We start from the raw sequence: 19,828 nt of genomic DNA, 5'->3' as shown, positions 1-19,828 counted from the left end.
ATTTTCTTTCTACTCCAATATTAAAGATTTTCCCCAGCAACTATACTGTTCCAACGAAATACTCAGCCAGAAAGGAACAGTAAGCAAAATGGATTCAAAATGCATTTTGCTTAACTGGACAGGTTGGGATCACAGAAGTATGATTGACTGACAGTTGCATTTCATTGTTTAGGTGTTCCCTTCATTTTATGAAGCAGTGCAATAAATTATACACAAACACATTTATAGAGTTAGAATTTATGACTTCTTTGGCAATAACACAAGACTCACCATGATCCGTCAACAATGTGTCCTCAGCGTCACCCAGAGCCTTCCCCCAACAAGGTCAGCTGTCAAAGGACAGTAATGATTCAATTAATTGATGCCAGTTACCATGATTTTAACATAGACACTGCTCTCTACTTTCAAGAACCTATAATGGCAAGCAACAAGAATAATACTTAGCCAAGCAATGCCCAATTGTGACAATCATGCCTTGAGAATATTATGTACATATAGTTCCACTAAAGGACCATAACAGCGTACGAGGTGTGGATGCTCAATTATGTGACGTTTTGGGTTAAGATAAAATCAGGACACATGGCTTTAAGCAGTAAGCTATGATCTGATAAAGGTGCACTGTGTAAGATTGTGGCCAGAGTAGGCATTGCAACTACGCTGCTCATTGAAACCTTTCTGCCTATTGCCAAATTTAATATTTCTTGAATATTAATAAACTATTCAAAATGGCGAACCATGGAGAGCACCCCCCTTTTCATGCATGTAAAATGCAAATTTCCCACCTTATAATGAACACTTGCAATGTAATAGTAGTGGTGACTATTTGTTTAAAAAGGTAAAATTTGTGAATGGGTGGCCAGTGCACCTCTAATGTTGATTTTCTAGGTGTTTTTTTGTTGAAAAGTCCCTTTTAAAACATATTTCTTGAAAAAGCACAACATTCACATTTGAATATGAAATTCAACTGCTAAATTAGCTAAAGCGCACCTTTGTGATGATATCTTACAAGGCGTGACTTTGAGGCACAACTCGCTTTTGGGGTCTCCCAGGGGGAAGCTCCTGGTGTCACTCAGGGAAGATTGTCCTGGTCTAAGGAGAAACCACAGTGCTTGAAGAACATGGGAGATGTGGTGCTCTTATCTGAAACATTTTCAGAAAGGATATTTTGAAATAAGTTTAGCATCCATGAGAAAAAGCTTTTTGCTAGGAGCCACATAGCATACCAACATAACATTGCATGAAGATTACTTTTAATTGCTAGCTCATTTGATATGCACAAGTTAGAAGTGAATGCATCAACAAAAACAAAAGACAAACGTGTGCAATAGCCTACACAGCCTCACGCTACTATTCAGCCTACTAACAGCTGAACAGTAACAAAAAAACACAGACTATGATAACAGGAACTTTGAGTCCTTAATGTTACCATTACCAGTAAATGACATGGCTACTCCAGGTGGACTGGCAGTGTGGCACTGGACTAATGCGGTCAGCTTGTAACCATTACATGCCACATGCCACAAATTGAAATCATAAATACTGCGCTGGTTAAATAAGAGGGCCATATACTGTACCACAGATGCATTGACGGTTTTTAAATGAGATAAACAAACAGCCGGTCCGTAACATTCCTGCAGGAATTCGCTTGACAGTTAGCTAACATGAATGCCATATGAGCTAGCCCATTAGCAAACACTGGTTCAAAACTAGCACATGGTGAAACGAAATCTTGTCATTCATAAAAACACACACAGACATGTTAAATTACTTCTTGAACAGGACACAATGTTGTACACTTGCTTACAGCCTGTTAAAAACGTACCTTTTCAAAATTTGGCCATCCTGCAAACAAAGTTGAGAAAACTTCAACCGGAGTGGAACTGGAACACATGTTGCCTGCCAGCCCTTCCCATGTTGACAAGGAAACCCCGTGTCGTGGCCAACAAGCGCATGCGCTGAATAAACAGTTGTGGCAATTAAGTATTTTCAATTTGCAATATTCACTATTTTATATTCACATATCACTGAGATGCAACCTATCGGTTTGATGTGGATTTTTCTGTTGGTTAATAATAATTCATATTTCCTGTCCATTCAATTGTGAACATGTAATTACTTGAACAATGCGTAATTCTATTTTTTACGGTGTAGGCATCAGCCAGTTTTATACAACAGAAAGGACATACATCTGAGAATCTAATAGAAAATAAACCCTATATTGGGTGGCATAGGAAAGCAAACCATTGCACTTACAATTAGCACTCCGAATGAAAACTAATTTAGTAAGTCATTTTGCTAACGCTAATACCTTGACGCGATAAGTCAAGTTTGAGCAGTCATGCAGACTAAAGTAGACAGTAGCCCTCGATTTTGGCCTGTCCACACCACCGATTGCACCCTGGTCATGTGAGGTTGGTGTCATGTTAAAGGGCAGCAGCTTTGGCATTTCAGGGGGGTGTGTGAGGTAGCACAAGCGACACGCTGTAGTAGCCTACTGAAAGAGGGAGTAGGCTACTACTCGGACAAGAGTAGCCTAGTGCCCTGCTGCTTGGTCAGCCACTCTTCTATAAATTGAAATTAACTGAAACTGCTGTGCTAAGTCATATTCTAGCCTATATCATTGTCACAAATTATGTAGACAACAGTTAACTGTTACTTATCATAAACTATAACAAAAATTGTACTGAATATTATCACAGATTATTGTTTAAGTAGCGCTTGAATTTCTCTATACTGTTAATGAATAACACACCCTGTATGTCAGCAATGTCCTAAGGGTCAAATTGGGTAGAAGGGATAAAAAAAAAAAATCCCAGATCGAATTCAATTGACATACAGAAGTCAGATTATTAACAGGTAACCTGACCGTTCCAGTTAAAACCACAAAAATGTTACCAAGCTAGTTCATGAGCAAGTGCCAAACAAGCATATGAGCGAGAGGCGAGTGGCTATTAATGACATGTGTCCAGGGCCCTACATTTTTTCACCACCAGCCAAAATGGCTAGTAGATGTTCATCTCACTAGCCAAACACTCACTAATGGGTCAAAGTGGCTAGTCAGGTGGTCTTTGCTACCAGCCAAACAGAAATTTCACCAGCATTTGGCCAGTTGGCTGGTGTTAATTTAGAGCCCCGCATGTGTGGACATGGCGTAAAGGTGACCTACCTTGGTGGCGGAGTCCACGGAGGCGCCCCTGTCCAGAAGCTCCTGGACCAGGTCCATATGTCCCTCCTTGGCCGCCAAATGGAGCGCGTTGAGCCCATTCTGAAAAGGAACCAGAACCACACAGGCGCGATGAGTGGTGGCCTACGATAAATACATCTCTCATGTCCATCTTCATGGCCAAGTCATGTCCACCATTAAATAAAACAAGAAATCCGATATACCACAGGTAAGTGGAGCAAAGAGAAGTGACAGTGTGTAAAGATTGAAGATAGGAATGACATAGGCATGAGTGGCGCGGTGTGTCTGCCATGTCCATTTTCATGTCTAAGTCATGAGATGACCACCATAACACAACAGCGAAGCATGATACCCAAAACGCAGTACAGGTAAGAGGAGCAAGTGAGCGTGGGGTAAAGAGATTGGAAAGAGATGAGAGGAGAAGTACTACCTCGGCGTCCATAATCCGTGGCGTGAGGCACTTGACACACACTCTCTCTCACTCACTCACACAGATGGAAAAATACACTGTACATTCCCTCTCTTGCTCTCATTCACACATGCACACATACACACACACACACACACACACACACACATGCATGTACGCACGCACACACGCACACACACGCACGCACACACACACGCACACACTCAACGGCTCAAAATATCAAAGGGTGGTTGTGCTGTGCTGTGTCATGTTGTCAGGGAAGCAGGCCAGCATCCACAGGCTTAATTATGCAGTGATATTAATACTCTCCATCACTGGGACCGGAGCCACTTGGCCCTGGGATCTGAACATGGAGGGTACAAGAACACGGGACCAAACTAACTGCCACATAGTAGTGTTTATTCAACTCTGTTGTGAGAAAATGTGGTCCCAATCGATGTTACACATTCACAAAAAATCACAAATGTCATCTTTTTCATAACTTGGCCTTGGGAACTGAACATGGAGGGTAACAAACAAGAACACGGGACAAAACTAACTGCCACATAGTAAAATACCTGTATGTAGTGTGTTAATTTAACTCGGTTGTCAGAAAATGTGGTCCCAATTGATTTTACACATTCACAAACATTCCTGAATGTCATCTTTTTCATAAATATTTACCACCACCATCAGTTTATAAGTATTCTAATGATTTAAAAATGTACATTTTTTCATACATGGAAAGGTAGTCTTTGTCCACCATTTTGAATTTCTAGTAATAGACATCTCTTGCTGCAAAACTTTCACTTCTTTGGTCAGACTAGTAAATATTAGTTTATTACGTAGTAAGGTACATGTTACATGTTTGTGAAAACATCACATTTATAAATGGACAGCATAGCCTACATTTTGAAAATGAACGACTAATATTGCAAAGCAATGACACTTGCAGAAGAGCCACTGCCGATGGGAGACATCTGACAGCCTGGCCTGTACTAAAATGCTTCCTGAAGTGCATCAAAACATCCAACTGTCCCTGTAAAACAAGTCCAGTCGCATAGAGCCTAGAATAAGTATGCATATGGGGCTTTGTAAAAGCCATCAATATTTTCCTCCAGCATCCTCCACAGGTTTAATTATGCAGCAAGATTAATAAGCCCCAGCTGACTGACTGCCACCTGGACTGCAGACACAGAACAAGGACGGTACCAAGAAACACTTGACAAAACTGCAGGACATGTCTACAGACAAGAGGCCATTCAAAATGCAGTGTTTTTTTCTTCCTCTGAAAAACTGCCTGAGGCAGGACTAAATATATGAATGTCTTTTCTTTGGAGAGGGGCTTTGGATGAAACTGCCTTTGCCATGTACAAAGTAGATTAACTGAAGAGTTTTTCCAAGATGTGTACTGCATGTGCCACCACTTGAACATCCACATGTCATGTAACCCTAACAAATTGAGAGAGTCTAGAACTGATAAATATACACCTACATGGTGTAAAACCTGCATTTCCTCATCATGTTCAGCAGGATTAATTATGTCAGGATATTAACAAGCCCGGCTGGGCAAGGAGCCACCTGGCCTCAGCAAAGGAATAAAGAGGATGGTGAGAACACTAGGGCTATAACGGGTGAAAATGGTGAGGGAAGGAACTAAATAAGTATAGATGGATGTTGATTTTAAGCTGTACCATTTGTGTAGGCTGACCACTAGCCTATTTATTATTTCCATATAAGTGCAATTGCTGGCCCATATGAAGGTCATTGAGCAAAAGGATGATTTTTGCATTATTAACATTACTTAAAAACACGGTTGAGATTGAAGAGAAGAGTAGACTGATACTGTTGGTGGCAGTGGTTGTTTCCTTTACTCAAAACCACCTGATTTGGAGAACCAGCATGGTTTACAGCTGTATACTGAAGTACTACCTGTATGTACGTATGTACCAAATACCTAAACCAAGGGAAGGCATATTTACAAAGGTAACAATATTTTTCAGGCATACTAAATAAATTATCTCTCAGGACTCCAAAGACTAATTAGCATGATACAAAGCCAAATCATGACATCTAGCCTACTGGTCTACAGGCTGCCATAGCCTGATCATACATCTACTACCAGTTTTGTGAGGGCCTGCACATCTGGAACGGTTCTTTTTCAGCAGGTGCAGCTTCTCAGGGTACCTCAGTCATCAGTTGTCAGATGTAAGAGCGGGACACTGCGTCTCTTTACGATTCACCACTTTATGTTTGGTTCGAAAAAAATAAAGTGGTGAATCATGAAGAAGCAGTGCCGCGCTCTTCCATCTGACAACTGATGTCTACTACAAGTGGGTTGTGCTGTAATCTATTTTTACAAAGGTGTCTACCACTCTGCAGACCATGTGGCCAGTCCTCGGTCCTCATATTTCATATCCTTTTTCTTCAAAAGCAGCGTACCCCATACCAACGAGGGCTTGCGTTTTATGCAGTCAGGCAGCATTGAATTACAATGTCACAACATAATTATCGAGAGAGAACAGAAATGACATGGCAGTCTTGCAGTCCTGCTGTGCAAAGTCTTGCTGTGGCCCAACATGATGAAACTTTAAAATGCTGTTAAGTTGTTAAGTACCAAAGAATTCAGTGACTGTAACAAGTATGATAATACACTGCTTGAGCATATCTCTGTTACACAATTGTAACTGTAACAGTTAATCAACAAATACATAAGTATCTACCGATGTTTGAGGTTGTAACTAATTATTAAATATATGCTGGAAATTGCACGGTCCAACTTTAACTCTTAAATGTGAATTTGAATGTAACATTGTGCTTAGAGAGTATGTAATTTTTTTGTCATCCATTTTTAAAATATATGCCAGTCACTATTTTTTTCCATGGCGATTCACCAAGCATTAAACTATATACAGTATACTAGCATACTAGTAGTACTAGTCTGACCAAAATAAAGTAACATTTTCCTGCTAAAATCTATTACTGAAAATTCAAATTGGCAGGTCTGGAGAAGATCCAAATTTTCATCTAAAAAACTGCACATTTCTTCAATGAATATTTCAAAATTGATGGTGGTGGTGGTAACTGGTAAATATTCATGAAAAAGAAAACATTTATGAATGAGCAGCATGAATTCTGGAAATAAACTACTGGAAAATGGTATACTCTACCTTTAATGGCTTTTGCCTAGCTGTATATCATTTTAAATGTTAAAGCAAAGCAATGTGGCTTGTACGTGGTGATCCACTTCTAGGAAATCAGCTCTTAGGAGTCGCTGACATAATTTATTGAGAAGCAGGAGCATTTGCCAAAGTGTTTCCATTTCCAATAGTTAAAATAGGGTGCACTTGGACATACACACATACAGACACATACACGCACACACGCACACATGGATGCACACGTGACACACACACAAACACACACACACACACACACACACACACACACACACACACACACACACACACACACACACACACACACACACACACACACACACACACACACACACACACACACACACACACACACACACACACACACACACACACGCACGCACACGCACACGCACACACACACACACACACTGACATGTCGTCAATATCCAATATCCTCCAATTTCCTCACACAGCTAAACCGGTCAGCCATTGTTCCAAAGAATATGCTGTCTCCGTAAGGTATCTGCCTCTGTGGGCAATGTCCAGGTGTGCCTCCCCCACCACCCACCTTTTTTCACTGCAGAATGTGCTAGATGAATATCTGTGGCTTAAACCATTCTAAATGCAGCGTATGGTTCGGAACAGCTAAATAAACTAACACCAATGTGGACTTTTTTATAACACATCAACATCACCAGCTTCAAGCTTCAAGTTATCATTTAAACGATCCAAATGATTGCCATGCAGAAAATAAAAGACAAGCAGACATTCATGTTCATCAAATAACCTTAGCAAAGGTCAATACGAAATACCAAATGACCTTACCAAAGGTCATACGGTAATACCAAATGGCATAGCAGTCACGAGTATCATCATTGACCTGGGCCTCAATACTGACCTCGGTACTCCAAACTTGTCACGAGTTACTTCTAATGTTTACCATGTACAAACCAACTGTAAACAAGTGCCTACAGTATTTAGAAGTTACACAGCAGTTCTGTAAAAGTCTCAAAGTCGTCTTGAACAAAGGAAATTCGTACTCTGCACTTCTGAAGTAACAATGCCGTACAACCAGAGCATGACTAAATCATAAATAAAAAGGAAAAAAAATCTGGTGCCACACGGAGGTCTATTTTCTGTTTATTTTTTTCAGTGCAATCAGACTAACGTTTCGACATGCGTCTTCATCAGTCCTCGCAGTCATGTGTTTGTCTAATTCCATCGTAACATAGCCTACATTGCTGGGGCGACTCTTCCACCCTTGTATTCCTCACTCTATCTATCTTGATGAGAGAATAGAGGTTTCGGTTCATCAGAGAAATCCACAGGGAGGCATCAATCTTTGTCTTACACCCCCATCCTGTCCTACATTCACACATATACAGTACATGGAAACAACACAGACACAAATGCATGTGAGCACACACGCTCGCACAAGAACAGACACACACACGTTCACACACACGTTCACACACACACACACACACACACACACACACACACACACACACACACACACACACACACACACACACACACACACACACACACACACACACACACACACACACACACACACACACACACACACACACACACACAACCCACAGCCCACAGCCCACAACCTGCACTTCCCACACACACAAATGCATACTTAAACGTATTGCATTCCACAGTGGGATAATCAACGTTGTGAGATTTCCTTTAATGTTCCTCTATTTATGTTGATGAAGCTGAATTGCCACAACATGGCCGACATCTTATTCCTGATATGAGTGATGGAATTGCTTGTTCTGCCCACACAAGATTAAAACAAAACAGCTCCTAAATGTGACAGCAGAACAGCAGATCCACATGCAATCACATCCTTTTCTCAAAGATCTAAAACATCTTTGCCTAGCAATCTGACAATTCCCACTAAATACTCTGTAATTTGTAAAACGGCAACAAGGCAACATTATTTAAGTTACATTAATCACATAGCAACAGAGAGAGAGAGAGAGAGAGAGAGAGAGAGAGAGAGAGAGAGAGAGAGAGAGAGAGAGAGAGAGAGAGAGAGAGAGAGAGAGAGAGAGAGAGCAAAATGACCAAGCCTATCGTTTACCATAGCCCCAACAGTAACAGAGAATCACAAAGGATGCATTGAATGTATTTGTGAAAAGAACCAGAAAATACATCATATAAAAATACAAGGCATTTTAACAGGTGTCTTGGGGGTGTGATTTCACCATATCTGTTTATGGGATGGTTTGGTTGGTCTAACACTCTGTGATTGATTGGAAGGACTGTCTGGTTTGGAGAGTAATGGCTTGGCTACAAGTGAGTTTTCATGGCCAGTGGAATTGACTCTTAAATCTCCTGTAGAAACATAGAGGGAGGGCTTGGAAGGACACACATAGTGGTTCCCGTAGGACGCACAAAGACAGAAAACAACAGATACACACAGATTCGCACACACACACACACACACACACACACACACACACACACACACACACACACACACACACACACACACACACACACACACACACACACACACACACACACACACACACACACACACACACACACACACACACACACACACACACACACACACACACACACACACACACACACACACACACACACACTAAAAAAGTGTTTCTTTTATTTCAACATTTATAGTCGAAGCAACATCTTCTAGAGCACAAGCCTATACACATATCACACAGACATGAGTAGGCCTACACAGACATGCACACACAACCACACACACACCAAACAAAGATGACTACACCTGAAACCGATCACAGCTCCATTGCATACCTAACTGAATTACAGTAATCACCAGGGTGTCAATACTATTACAGCTATTTTTCTTCAGAAGAATCCATGCAGACCAACTGCCTTATAATGTACAGGTATTGCCCAAGGACAAGGCGAATGCACACAGATCATTTCAGATGTTAAACCACAATGTCATACCACCATGCCACAAGGTCATATTGACCAAACAAGGACCCTTCCTTCGGAAGATTCCCTAGAGTCACTCTCCCTTAAGTATTACACAGTGACAAGTCAAGGAAATATTCAGACTTGCTAAATGTACTGTATTGTAAGTCAGATGTGACACATGGCATGCACCGTAGATCAAACTAGAAGCAGCAAGTTGTTGTGTTTGATAAATCACTCAATAAAAACTCAAACTGGAATGATATTCCCAAATGCAAAAGAAATGTCATGATTGCCAAAAACTAATTTAAAAATGATTCATTTACATAAATGTACTTTGAACTGCTCTGTCTCTGCAACCTGATTTTTTCATTCACATGAAGTCGATGCCACGATGGCATCCAGCGGCAAATTGAGAAGATATATCATCGGTGACAGAAGAGTCTGGACCATGGAAGTATAGAGGGGGGCCCACCCTGTTCCAAAGACCTCTGTACAGGTAGATACATTAAGACTAGTACAAGGAGTGAGATAAATCATGTTCTGATATGGGCCATTGCAGAAAATGACTGATTTCCCCCTCCATGCCTACACACAATATTTGCATAATTACACCTGTTCCTTCCACCTACAACTAGGTCAACCAACCTTACCATTACGATCAAGGAAGAAGAAAAATGACTATGAATAGCTTTGGGAATCCAAAGGTACACATTTCTAAATTCCAGTCTAGAAAAGAGTGTGTATTTTTTATTTTCTGTTACAAACATTCTTCTGAGTGGTTTCCCTAGACCAGGGGTTTTCAAATGGTTATTCACCAGGGGCCAGAGTGTAGTGGAAAGTGCGCACATCCAGCAAAAAAGCATCAGCAGGTGCCAGATCAAAAAACTGTTCTATACCCGCTCCTACATATTCACCAGGGGCCATCATCATTCAGATTGAGTAGTAGTCCACGCCAGCCCACCGTGTATGCATATGTATTTATAGTCGATTAATTGCATAGCAACTCACAGACCACCACCAGCAATATTGCCACAGTCCACCAGTGGGCCATGGACCACTCGTTGAAAACCCTTGTCCTAGACAGCTACCCGATACAAAGGTGACTGAGTATACTGCAAATTTGTTTCTTCCTATAAGTCAGGTCCATGACGCTAAGTTTTAGTCAGGTTCGTGGTATTACCACCTCAGCATGAATGTCACCATTGCTTCAGATGCCTCAACATAAGAAGCATTACTGGAGTACTATGGAGACCTGCCGATGTTATGGTTACAGTCATATCACTTCAAAATGCTTGGCAGTGCAAACATCTCACCTCTCCAGCCTATTCCCAGAAGGCTGGCCTCAAACCTCAGCCAACCTCTTGCCCTAGTCTCAAACCCTTTCCCAAGTCCCATCCCAGTCCCAGCCCCTACCGCAGCTCCTCAAGCAGACCAATGACTGTAACCTATCGGTGGCGTATTTGGCTCAAAGCCCTAATAGGCGTGTATCTGACACCTTACACCCAGCAACATACCCCTTCACATCCACCCACCCACCCCTGAGCCCCACCACACACCCAAAGACCACTGTTTGTACCGTAGGGGTCAGGACGTAGCAACGGTTGCCAGGCAGGCTGAAGTATTTACGATCATCAGTGATCGTCTTCCAGAGACCCCCCACGCAGAGAGCAGAGCAGCCCTAATGGGCCATGGTGCTGGATCAACACGATGACAGACAGTCAAAGGCAGACAAGAACAGCCACGATGAGTGAAGACCCAGGGGCGGGGTTGGGGCTGAACAGGCAAAAAACGCTAACCGGGACCAAAATAGTTCCTGTTTTTAATTTGTGGCGTATATTTAAATGTGGACTGTGCAAAATGTCAGTAAAATGTGCCATACTAGAAGAGATGAAGCAACATTCTGAAAGGGTAAGAAAATGTAATATTAACAGTACGTCAAGAATAGCATATAACAGTCTACAATAACCCTTCAAGCATAATGTACTCTATAGCACTTCATGCACCAATACAAGGAATTTGTTTACAAACATACAATGGGGCCATAGCAGAGATTCCAGCAGCTGTGAGATACCAGGAGAGGCACCCTACTGCCAGACAATTAATCAGCTACCCCCAAAGGACCATGGGAAGTGTAGTTGAAAAAGGGCTGGCTGGCCTGGTTTCAGGAAGTGTGCTATGGTGTGAGGAACAGGCGACGTTTAGTTATGAGACTGCCGACTTGTCTCAGACGAAACACCCTTTTTACAGTTTGTCATCTGTTCTGTGTTGTATCTGCCTGCTTCAGCCAACAAACATGCTGTACCAATTTCCACACACTTCAAATATCCACCCCGACTGACAAAACAAAATCAGTTACCACTGACGAGTGTCTTTGATGTTTTCAGTCATTGATACCCTCCAATTCACAAACAAAGGGAGCACTTAGCATTACACACAAAATATGAGCCCTAATTTGACTAAAAGCTCTTGTGCTATTGTTCACGACAAGAGCCTCATTACTCAATGTAGTTCATCAATATAGATGATGACCGCAGCAGGGCCTATTACGACCCTTGAAGCAAAATGAAATTATAAACTTCCCAAATACAGTCAAGTATGTAGTCTAACCTAGCCTAACAAAGTCTAGCCTGGTTGTTGCACCAACCTACTAGACAAATCAAGCACCCCATAGACATGTGAAGTGTTAGAAGGACTTGACTTGAATATAAGGGCAGTCATGGGTGAGCGGTTAGGGCGTCAGACTTGCATCCCAGAGGTTGCCGGTTCGACTCCCGATCCGCCAGGTTGGTGGGGGGAGTAATCAACCAGTGCTCTTCCCCATCCTCCTCCATGACTGAGGTACCCTGAGCATGGTACCGTCCCACCGCACTGCTCCCCATGGGGCGCCACTGAGGGCTGCCCCCTTGCACGGGTGAGGCATAAATGCAATTTCGTTGTGTGCAGTGTTCACTTGTGTGCTGTGGAGTGCTGTGTCACAATGACAATGGGAGTTGGAGTTTCCCAATGGGCTTTCACTTTCACTTTCATAACATTCTAAATGGCATCACACTACTGTCAACACATTTCCTTAATTTCTTAATTCCTTCATTTCAAAGTGATTCATACCTTCTATTTCTGTCTAAAAGCACCAACCGCAAGAACAGCGAAAGACCTCTCTTAGCTATTATGACTATTGCATACTTAAGACATTCAATTTGGTGTGAATTGGATGTCTGAAAATGTGCAATATTAATACTTCTGCCGAGCCAGAAGGCAGTGTCTCATACAACTTAATGGTATTTTAAGCTTCTTTTAATATGGGGTCTGGGTGTAGTATATTCAAATCGCTTATTCAGAGCCCCAGTGGTCCAAGGCCCTGAGGACTCCAAAATGATGAACACAGTGCAGTACACAGCATCCTCAATTTCTACCTTGATCTCCTACAACATTTTTAGATATCCCACCTGTAGGCTACTCCACAGTTGCCCGCCCGCTCCTCTTTTCCTCACTTTCATTATTTATTTCAAAAATAAATCAGACAGGCTATTTTGAGTCTTCCTTTGATTAGCATGGAAGGAGTTAAACATAAATCTCTGCCTGTTGTAATAAAGAATGTCTCTCCCAAAAGATTCCCAATAGTCTTTCCCTCCACAAAATTTCAACTTGGACATATTAAAAAACGACATAGTGGGGGATGCTGTGACACAGTTGAGCTAGGGCCCGACCCTGAATGGGCTTGCGTGCCCAATGAGGATATAGGTTCGAATCCTATTGAATAAAAACTAAAACGCCCAAAAACAAAGATTAAAAGAAGAACGACACAATATAGTACATTGTGCAGTGTTAATTCAACACTTGGAGAGCATTGCTTACACTATTAGTGTTCAATTCCACTGTGACCTTTCCTTTCCTCTCTGATTTGTAAGCCTGATGAAGTGGAGGAAGGGCGCGGGAGGTCTTCATGCTTGGACGGATTTCAGTAGGCCCTAAATCTTCGACAACAGGAGGAGATCAGCTAATCATGACTAGCGCCGGAGGCTAACTGTGACATTTACACCCATATAACACAACCACCGGACAGCAACACACGCAAGTGCTGACTCACGTTTAGCACATAACCTAATGGCAACTAGTGAGCTTCCAGTGCACTACACATGGCCCATAATTTTACTACCTTCAGTATGGTGAGCGCTCATTACGGTCACCATATTGACAGGTGAATGGATCCAGTGAACTTTCTAAACCCAGGCCAAAGACATCTGAATCAGATGAAACGTTTACAAAACAATTTGACTCACGACATGATGCAACCATCCAACTATCAACTGCATCTAAGCTTGTTTGTACATCAAACACAAAAAAATCTTGGATGAAAGAGCCAAAGATGGTTGCTCACACTCGGTCCCGAAATAGCTTTTTTTTTTGAGGCACGGTTGACTTCAGACAAGGCAGAGCCTCAGTCCCAGCTTGAAGGTCACTGTTGACACGTTAGATTGATTAGCAAAGGTGTTTCTACACTCTCCAATCCCCGAGCACAGTCGTGCGGTCGCTACTATGAATGCAGGACAGGAGCGAACACCAGGTGATAATCACTCAGCCAGCCAGAGCGAGAGTCCAATGAGTGATCTGGGAGTAGGTGTGGTTGGTTGGTGTGACTCAGGGACCTTGGTGGTACGGTACCTGCATGCATCAGTGTCAGTTTGCAGATGTCTGTGACTGAGTATGTGCTTCACATGTGCCAATACTTTATAGCCTTGCTCCTTAGGCAGGAGAGGAGCTATAGAAGGAGTGTTTGGCCCAGGGCCCTCAATGGGCACCAGGGCATTCGCACCTGGGCCCAGAGCCTTCCCGTATTGGTGGTGGGGGGCCTTATTATGACCTTGGCAGGCTGTGCGGGGGGCCCTTTTAGTGTTTTCCCAGGGGCCTGGAGTAGGATTTTTCTGCCACTGCTCCTAGGTGTGTGTGTGCGTGTGTGTGTGTGTGTTAGTAACATGTGGTGTACATAATTGCGTGGCTATATCTTACCTGGTTGCAGGTGCTAATGTCCACTCCGCCCTTTAGAAACTCGAGCACCTTGTCGATATTCCCCGCCCGAGCCGCTCTCAGGAAGCTGGTGTTGCTGTCCGACTACAAGAGAGGAAGGAGAAGAGGAAACAGAAACAGAAAAACATATTAGACCCAAAACGTGAATCACAAAAAAATACAGTTCTGTGAGTCATTGTGATGCCAAAACTTGTATAACAAGGCCACCGCCATTTTGAAATGGTGGAGACATTTAAAATAGCTCAGTGCTAGCGTCTATACTAGCAGGAGAAAAGCACTCATTGATCGTAATGTCAGTACATAACTAGCAAATGGCACGAAACTTCTTGTGGTTGGACAAATCAGTATTGTGGTCTTACTCTGTATGTCAATTCTTTTCCCGCATATATCACCAATGGGGACAAAAAACCCAAATAAATACCTACACTTTACAATAATTGTAGCGATAGCTTATATTTATACATGCCTTTCACATTTCACAATAGGAAAGGGCATTTCATAATACCCAAGGACACTGTACAGTTAAAAGACCCATAACAATCGGACACACGTCACATAAAATGATGCCATCATACACAGCCCAATTGAGCGGGGCATCACCCAATCTGGCAACACTGCCAAAAGCTTCCAGCACTGACATCACATGGGTTATTGGCATGAAATACACACGCGCAAGCACACACACACACACACACACACACACACACACACACACACACACACACACACACACACACACACACACACACACACACACACACACACACACATACACACACACATACACACGCACACACACACACACACACACACACACACACACACGCAGTCTCAATCAGTCTCTCTCCTCCACTCCGCCGCCAGATTACTGTAGGGTAAGGCCTATTTAAAGACGAGGCAGCAAGGCAGGGGTGTGTGTGTGTGTGTGTGTGTGTGCACTGCACACACAGCAGATGCTGAGTGTGAACACTTTGTCACTGTAGAGGTTTGGGGATGGAAGAGGGCTACTGCAGTGATAACTGCACTTGAAATGCATAGCTGCACTGTATTGGTCCACACTTAAAGGAACAGTGCACTGCATCTCTGGCCAATGGATACTCCATGAATTTTGCAGTGTTGTACAGTCATGTAAAACGCATAGAGATAATTTAACATTTTTGTATTTGGTCCCAGAGTACTCCTTCCTAAGTGTTGAATTAACATAGTTTACCGTGTGGACAATGGATGCTGGTCTTATGGGAGATATTTCTCTTTCTTAGTAATGATCTTCCATAAATCACTTGATCACAATGTGGCACAGTAGTGGCAAAATGTTGCCAAATGTATTATCACATTTCCTTTTCAATTATTTACATAGTGCATTTTTACTGTTTGTGTAACTTAACGTGTTTTACAGGAAACTATAATTGATTAAAAAAATAATAATGTAGTACCAGCATTAGATGTGTCTGACCTTTTTGATTTCAAGGTTTGGAATCTATTGAATCATCATTTAAAAATGGTCCTGTGTCTTTTGGACCATGTGTATTATATCAGAGAATACAAATCATGCAGATGGGACCAACCATCAACGACCCAACTCACTGTCTATTAAAAAAGCTCATCTACATAATGACAACATTGCTATGCCATTACTGAGACTGTTTTAAAGTAAATGGCGAAGAGAGTAAATGGTTATATTTAATCATTACCATTTCGGTAACTACAAGCTTCTAATACAGACTCTGGATGAAAGAGTTAAAATGAGCTTTGTGTTGTTTTTGTGTATATTTCCTATGGCAGACTGCTGACGCGCCCCTGTCCTCTCCCAGTTAGAAGGTCATGCAGCCAGACAGCTCAACTGCAGCAACGTGAGGCTGCTTTTATAGGCCTACCTGTCACGTAGGCTACACAGACACATGCTCACTGGCTATGTAATATGTGGGAGGCTGTCTACCTTCTCCTCCTTCATCTCTCTCTATCTATCGTAATTACCCCACATCTCTCTCTCTCTCTCTCTCTCTCTCTCTCTGTCTCTCTCTTTTACTCTCTCTCTCTCTCTCTCTCTCTCTCTCTCTCTCTCTCTCACAACCTCCCCCCATTGCTTCCGTCATGTTTCTGCATGCATGATTGCCCCACTGCCCCAAACACAGAGAATCCCCAATGTCTCCTCGCCTCTCCTCTCCTCGCCTCTCCTCTCCTCTGTTCCTCTCTCTCTCTCTCTCTCTCTCTCTCTCTCTCTCTCTCTCTCTCTCTTTTACTCTCTCTCTCTCTCTCTGTTTTTTTTCTCTTCCTCTGCTTTGAGTTTTTCACACTCTCTCTCCCTCTCCCTCGTTGGCCTTTCTCCCCCTTTTTTCTTTCCCTTCTCTCTTTCTCTCTCTTTCATCTCTCTTTCCCCCTCTTTTTTCTCCCTTTGTCTTTGTCCTCTCTGTGTCCACCTTTACCCTTTCTTTTTGATCCCTTCCTCTTCCGACCTCCACTCTCTCTCTCTCCCTCTCCCTCTCCCTCCCCCTTTCCGCTCTCTCTCTCTCCCCCTTACCGCTCTCTCCCTCTCCCCCTCCCTCTCCCTCACCCTCTCCGCTCTCTCTCTCTCTCTCTCTCTCTCTCTCTCTCTCTCTCTCCCCCCTGTGCTCTTATGAACCACATCACCACCACCACCAGTATCTCTACCCCAGTGATGCAGTATGAATATTTCAGCACACCATAGGCTACTCTGGTCTATAAATCCCTCCTGTCTGGCTCGTCCCATTTACATTCACACTCACACAGCAGAAGGAGGAGGACACTGGGAGCAGTGTGTGTGTGTGTGTGTGTGTGTGTGTGTGTGTGTGTGTGTGTGTGTGTGTGTGTGTGTGTGTGTCTGTGTGTGTGTGCGTGCGTGCGTGCGTGCGTGCGTGCGTGCGTGCGTGCGTGCGTGCGTGTGTGTGTGCGCGTGTGCGTGCGTTTGTGTGTCTGTGTGTGTCTGTGTCTGTGCCTATTTCTGCTTCTAAGTGTCTGTGTCATTTGATGGCAAGACGGAGAGGCTGGAGAAAGTCACCTCTGTTTGAATAGCATTGTAGGTACACAGCAGCAGTGCAGGTTCACAGGTATACAGTAGAACAGCAGCACACAGCAGGACACTAGCAGTACAGCATAAACGAAGACACACGGAACAGGGTGTTCAGGAAGAGAGAGAGAGAGAGAGAGACAGAGAGAGAGAGAGAGAGAGAGAGAGAGAGAGAGAGAGAGAGAGAGAGAGAGAGAGTTTGGATACGTGCAGGTGTGCGTGTATAGAGAGTACAGGAATATGTGTGTGTGTGTGCTCGTGTGTGTGTGTGTGTGTGTGTATGTGTGTGTGTGTGTGTGTGTGTGTGTGTGTGTGTGTGTGTGTGTGTGTGTGTGTGTGTGTGTGTGTGTGTGTGTGTGTGTGTGTGTGTGTGTGTGTGTGTGTGTGTGTGTGTGTGTGTGGAGGGAGGGAAATGCTGCAGAGAGCTGCAGTGCATCACTTCAGGGCCTGACGAGGCAGCCTGGAGGCACAACACAGAGAACCTACAGGACTCACAGCCAACACACACACACACACACACACACACACACACACACACACACACACACACACACACACACACACACACACACACACACACACACACACACACACACACACACACACACACACACACACACACACACAGACTCACTCACTCACGCACGCACGCACGCACACACGCACGCACGCACACACGCACGCACGCACGCGCACACACATATAGGTGTGAGAGTTGAGAGAGAGGGAAGTGGAGTGGAGAAAACAGGAGATGGGGTGGGGGGTGCGGGGGATTTGGCCCACATAGTTGAGAGAAAGGAAATGAAGACTAAAAAAACCTGAATGGTAGAAGAAAAAGCAGACACATTGTGACACAAACGGACAGACAGATAGACAGACAGAAAGGCAGAAAGATTGACCGACAGGCAGACAGACAGACTGATTGACGAAGTACTGTAGACACTACATAGATACATTTTGCTGGACTTTTCAATTCAACTTTCGCTCTGTGTTGTATCATACCACCACATACCATACAGTGTACATGACAGCATACAGTTACTGCTTTATTCTGGGCTAGACAGTGAAAGGAGCAGGCACACACACACACACACACACACACACACACACACACACACACACACACACACACACACACACACACACACACACACACACACACACACACACACACACACACACACACACACACACACACACACACACACACACACACACACACACACCACAAACAGCACTGCATTGTTGCTTCACAGACATGCATCAATTAGCCCCTACCGCTGTCTTGTTAGGCCCTTCTGACAGATACTATCAGTCTGAGCAAGGGCCCGATTTCCCATTCAAACCACTTTCATATTTGACTAGTGTGATGAGGAGAATAAGCGCTTGACTGTTCTGGGTGCAGCCTACTCAAACACCTCTGCACTCTCTTGATAGTCAACCTACTGTACGGCACAGCTCCCTAACAAAAGGTCTGCTTTAATCATGTCTGGTGGTGCATTTGATAAGGTGGCTTCTGTGGGAGAGGCGGTTCATAACTAGCCTTTCATTAGCATTTCTGCTTTCTAAGACTGCAAGAGCAAGTGAACAATTAGCCTACAGAACAAATGCTCTCTGTTGCAACAGAAGGAAACGAGACACACAAAGACACTTTCACTATTCTCAATCAAAAAGAATTTGAATAAAAAGAATCTGACTCTTAGTTATAGACATTGCGCTGGAAAGCTAACAATAGCTACAAGAAGTAAAAACCAGAATAGTAACATTGGCGGCATTGGGTTCATCTGTTAGCCTTTATTTGACTGTTTATCACCCAGTGAGCAGACGGAACGTCTTCTGATTGGCTGAGCAGGTGTCCTTTATTCCCCGGTAGCAGGACACCTATGATGTCATGCGGGCGTGCGGGCGTCCAAGTTGCTTCTTTTCTAACTTTCTGGCGAAGTGCCGTTACTAGTTCTATCGCATCTGGTTGTCTAGTCAAGACCGCGTCGTTAGTTCTATCGCATCTGGTTGTCTAGTCAAGACCCCGTTACTAATTCTATCGCATCTCGTTGTCAAGTCAAAAACGCAGTCGTCAATTCTATTGC

At 43.4% G+C, this 19,828-nt stretch overlaps 1 protein-coding gene across 18 annotated transcripts in view; it reads right to left on the bottom strand.

Annotated features, from left to right (window-relative positions):
- The window catches only part of LOC134436989 (ankyrin-2-like), a 302,705-nt gene that overhangs the window by 87,211 nt on the left and 195,666 nt on the right, over positions 1-19,828 (bottom strand). For all 18 annotated transcript variants that reach the window (XM_063186396.1, XM_063186395.1, XM_063186404.1 and 15 more), the window contains exons 2-3: positions 14,699-14,800; positions 3,167-3,265 (exon numbers count right to left, since the gene is read on the bottom strand). In XM_063186396.1, coding sequence (XP_063042466.1) covers positions 3,167-3,265; positions 14,699-14,800 — 201 coding nt within the window. The remainder of the gene's footprint in view (positions 1-3,166; positions 3,266-14,698; positions 14,801-19,828) is intronic.

Source organism: Engraulis encrasicolus, chromosome 21 (assembly GCF_034702125.1).
Source record: "Engraulis encrasicolus isolate BLACKSEA-1 chromosome 21, IST_EnEncr_1.0, whole genome shotgun sequence".
Taxonomy (NCBI): domain Eukaryota; kingdom Metazoa; phylum Chordata; class Actinopteri; order Clupeiformes; family Engraulidae; genus Engraulis; species Engraulis encrasicolus.
This window is presented reverse-complemented; position numbering and strand designations above follow the sequence as displayed.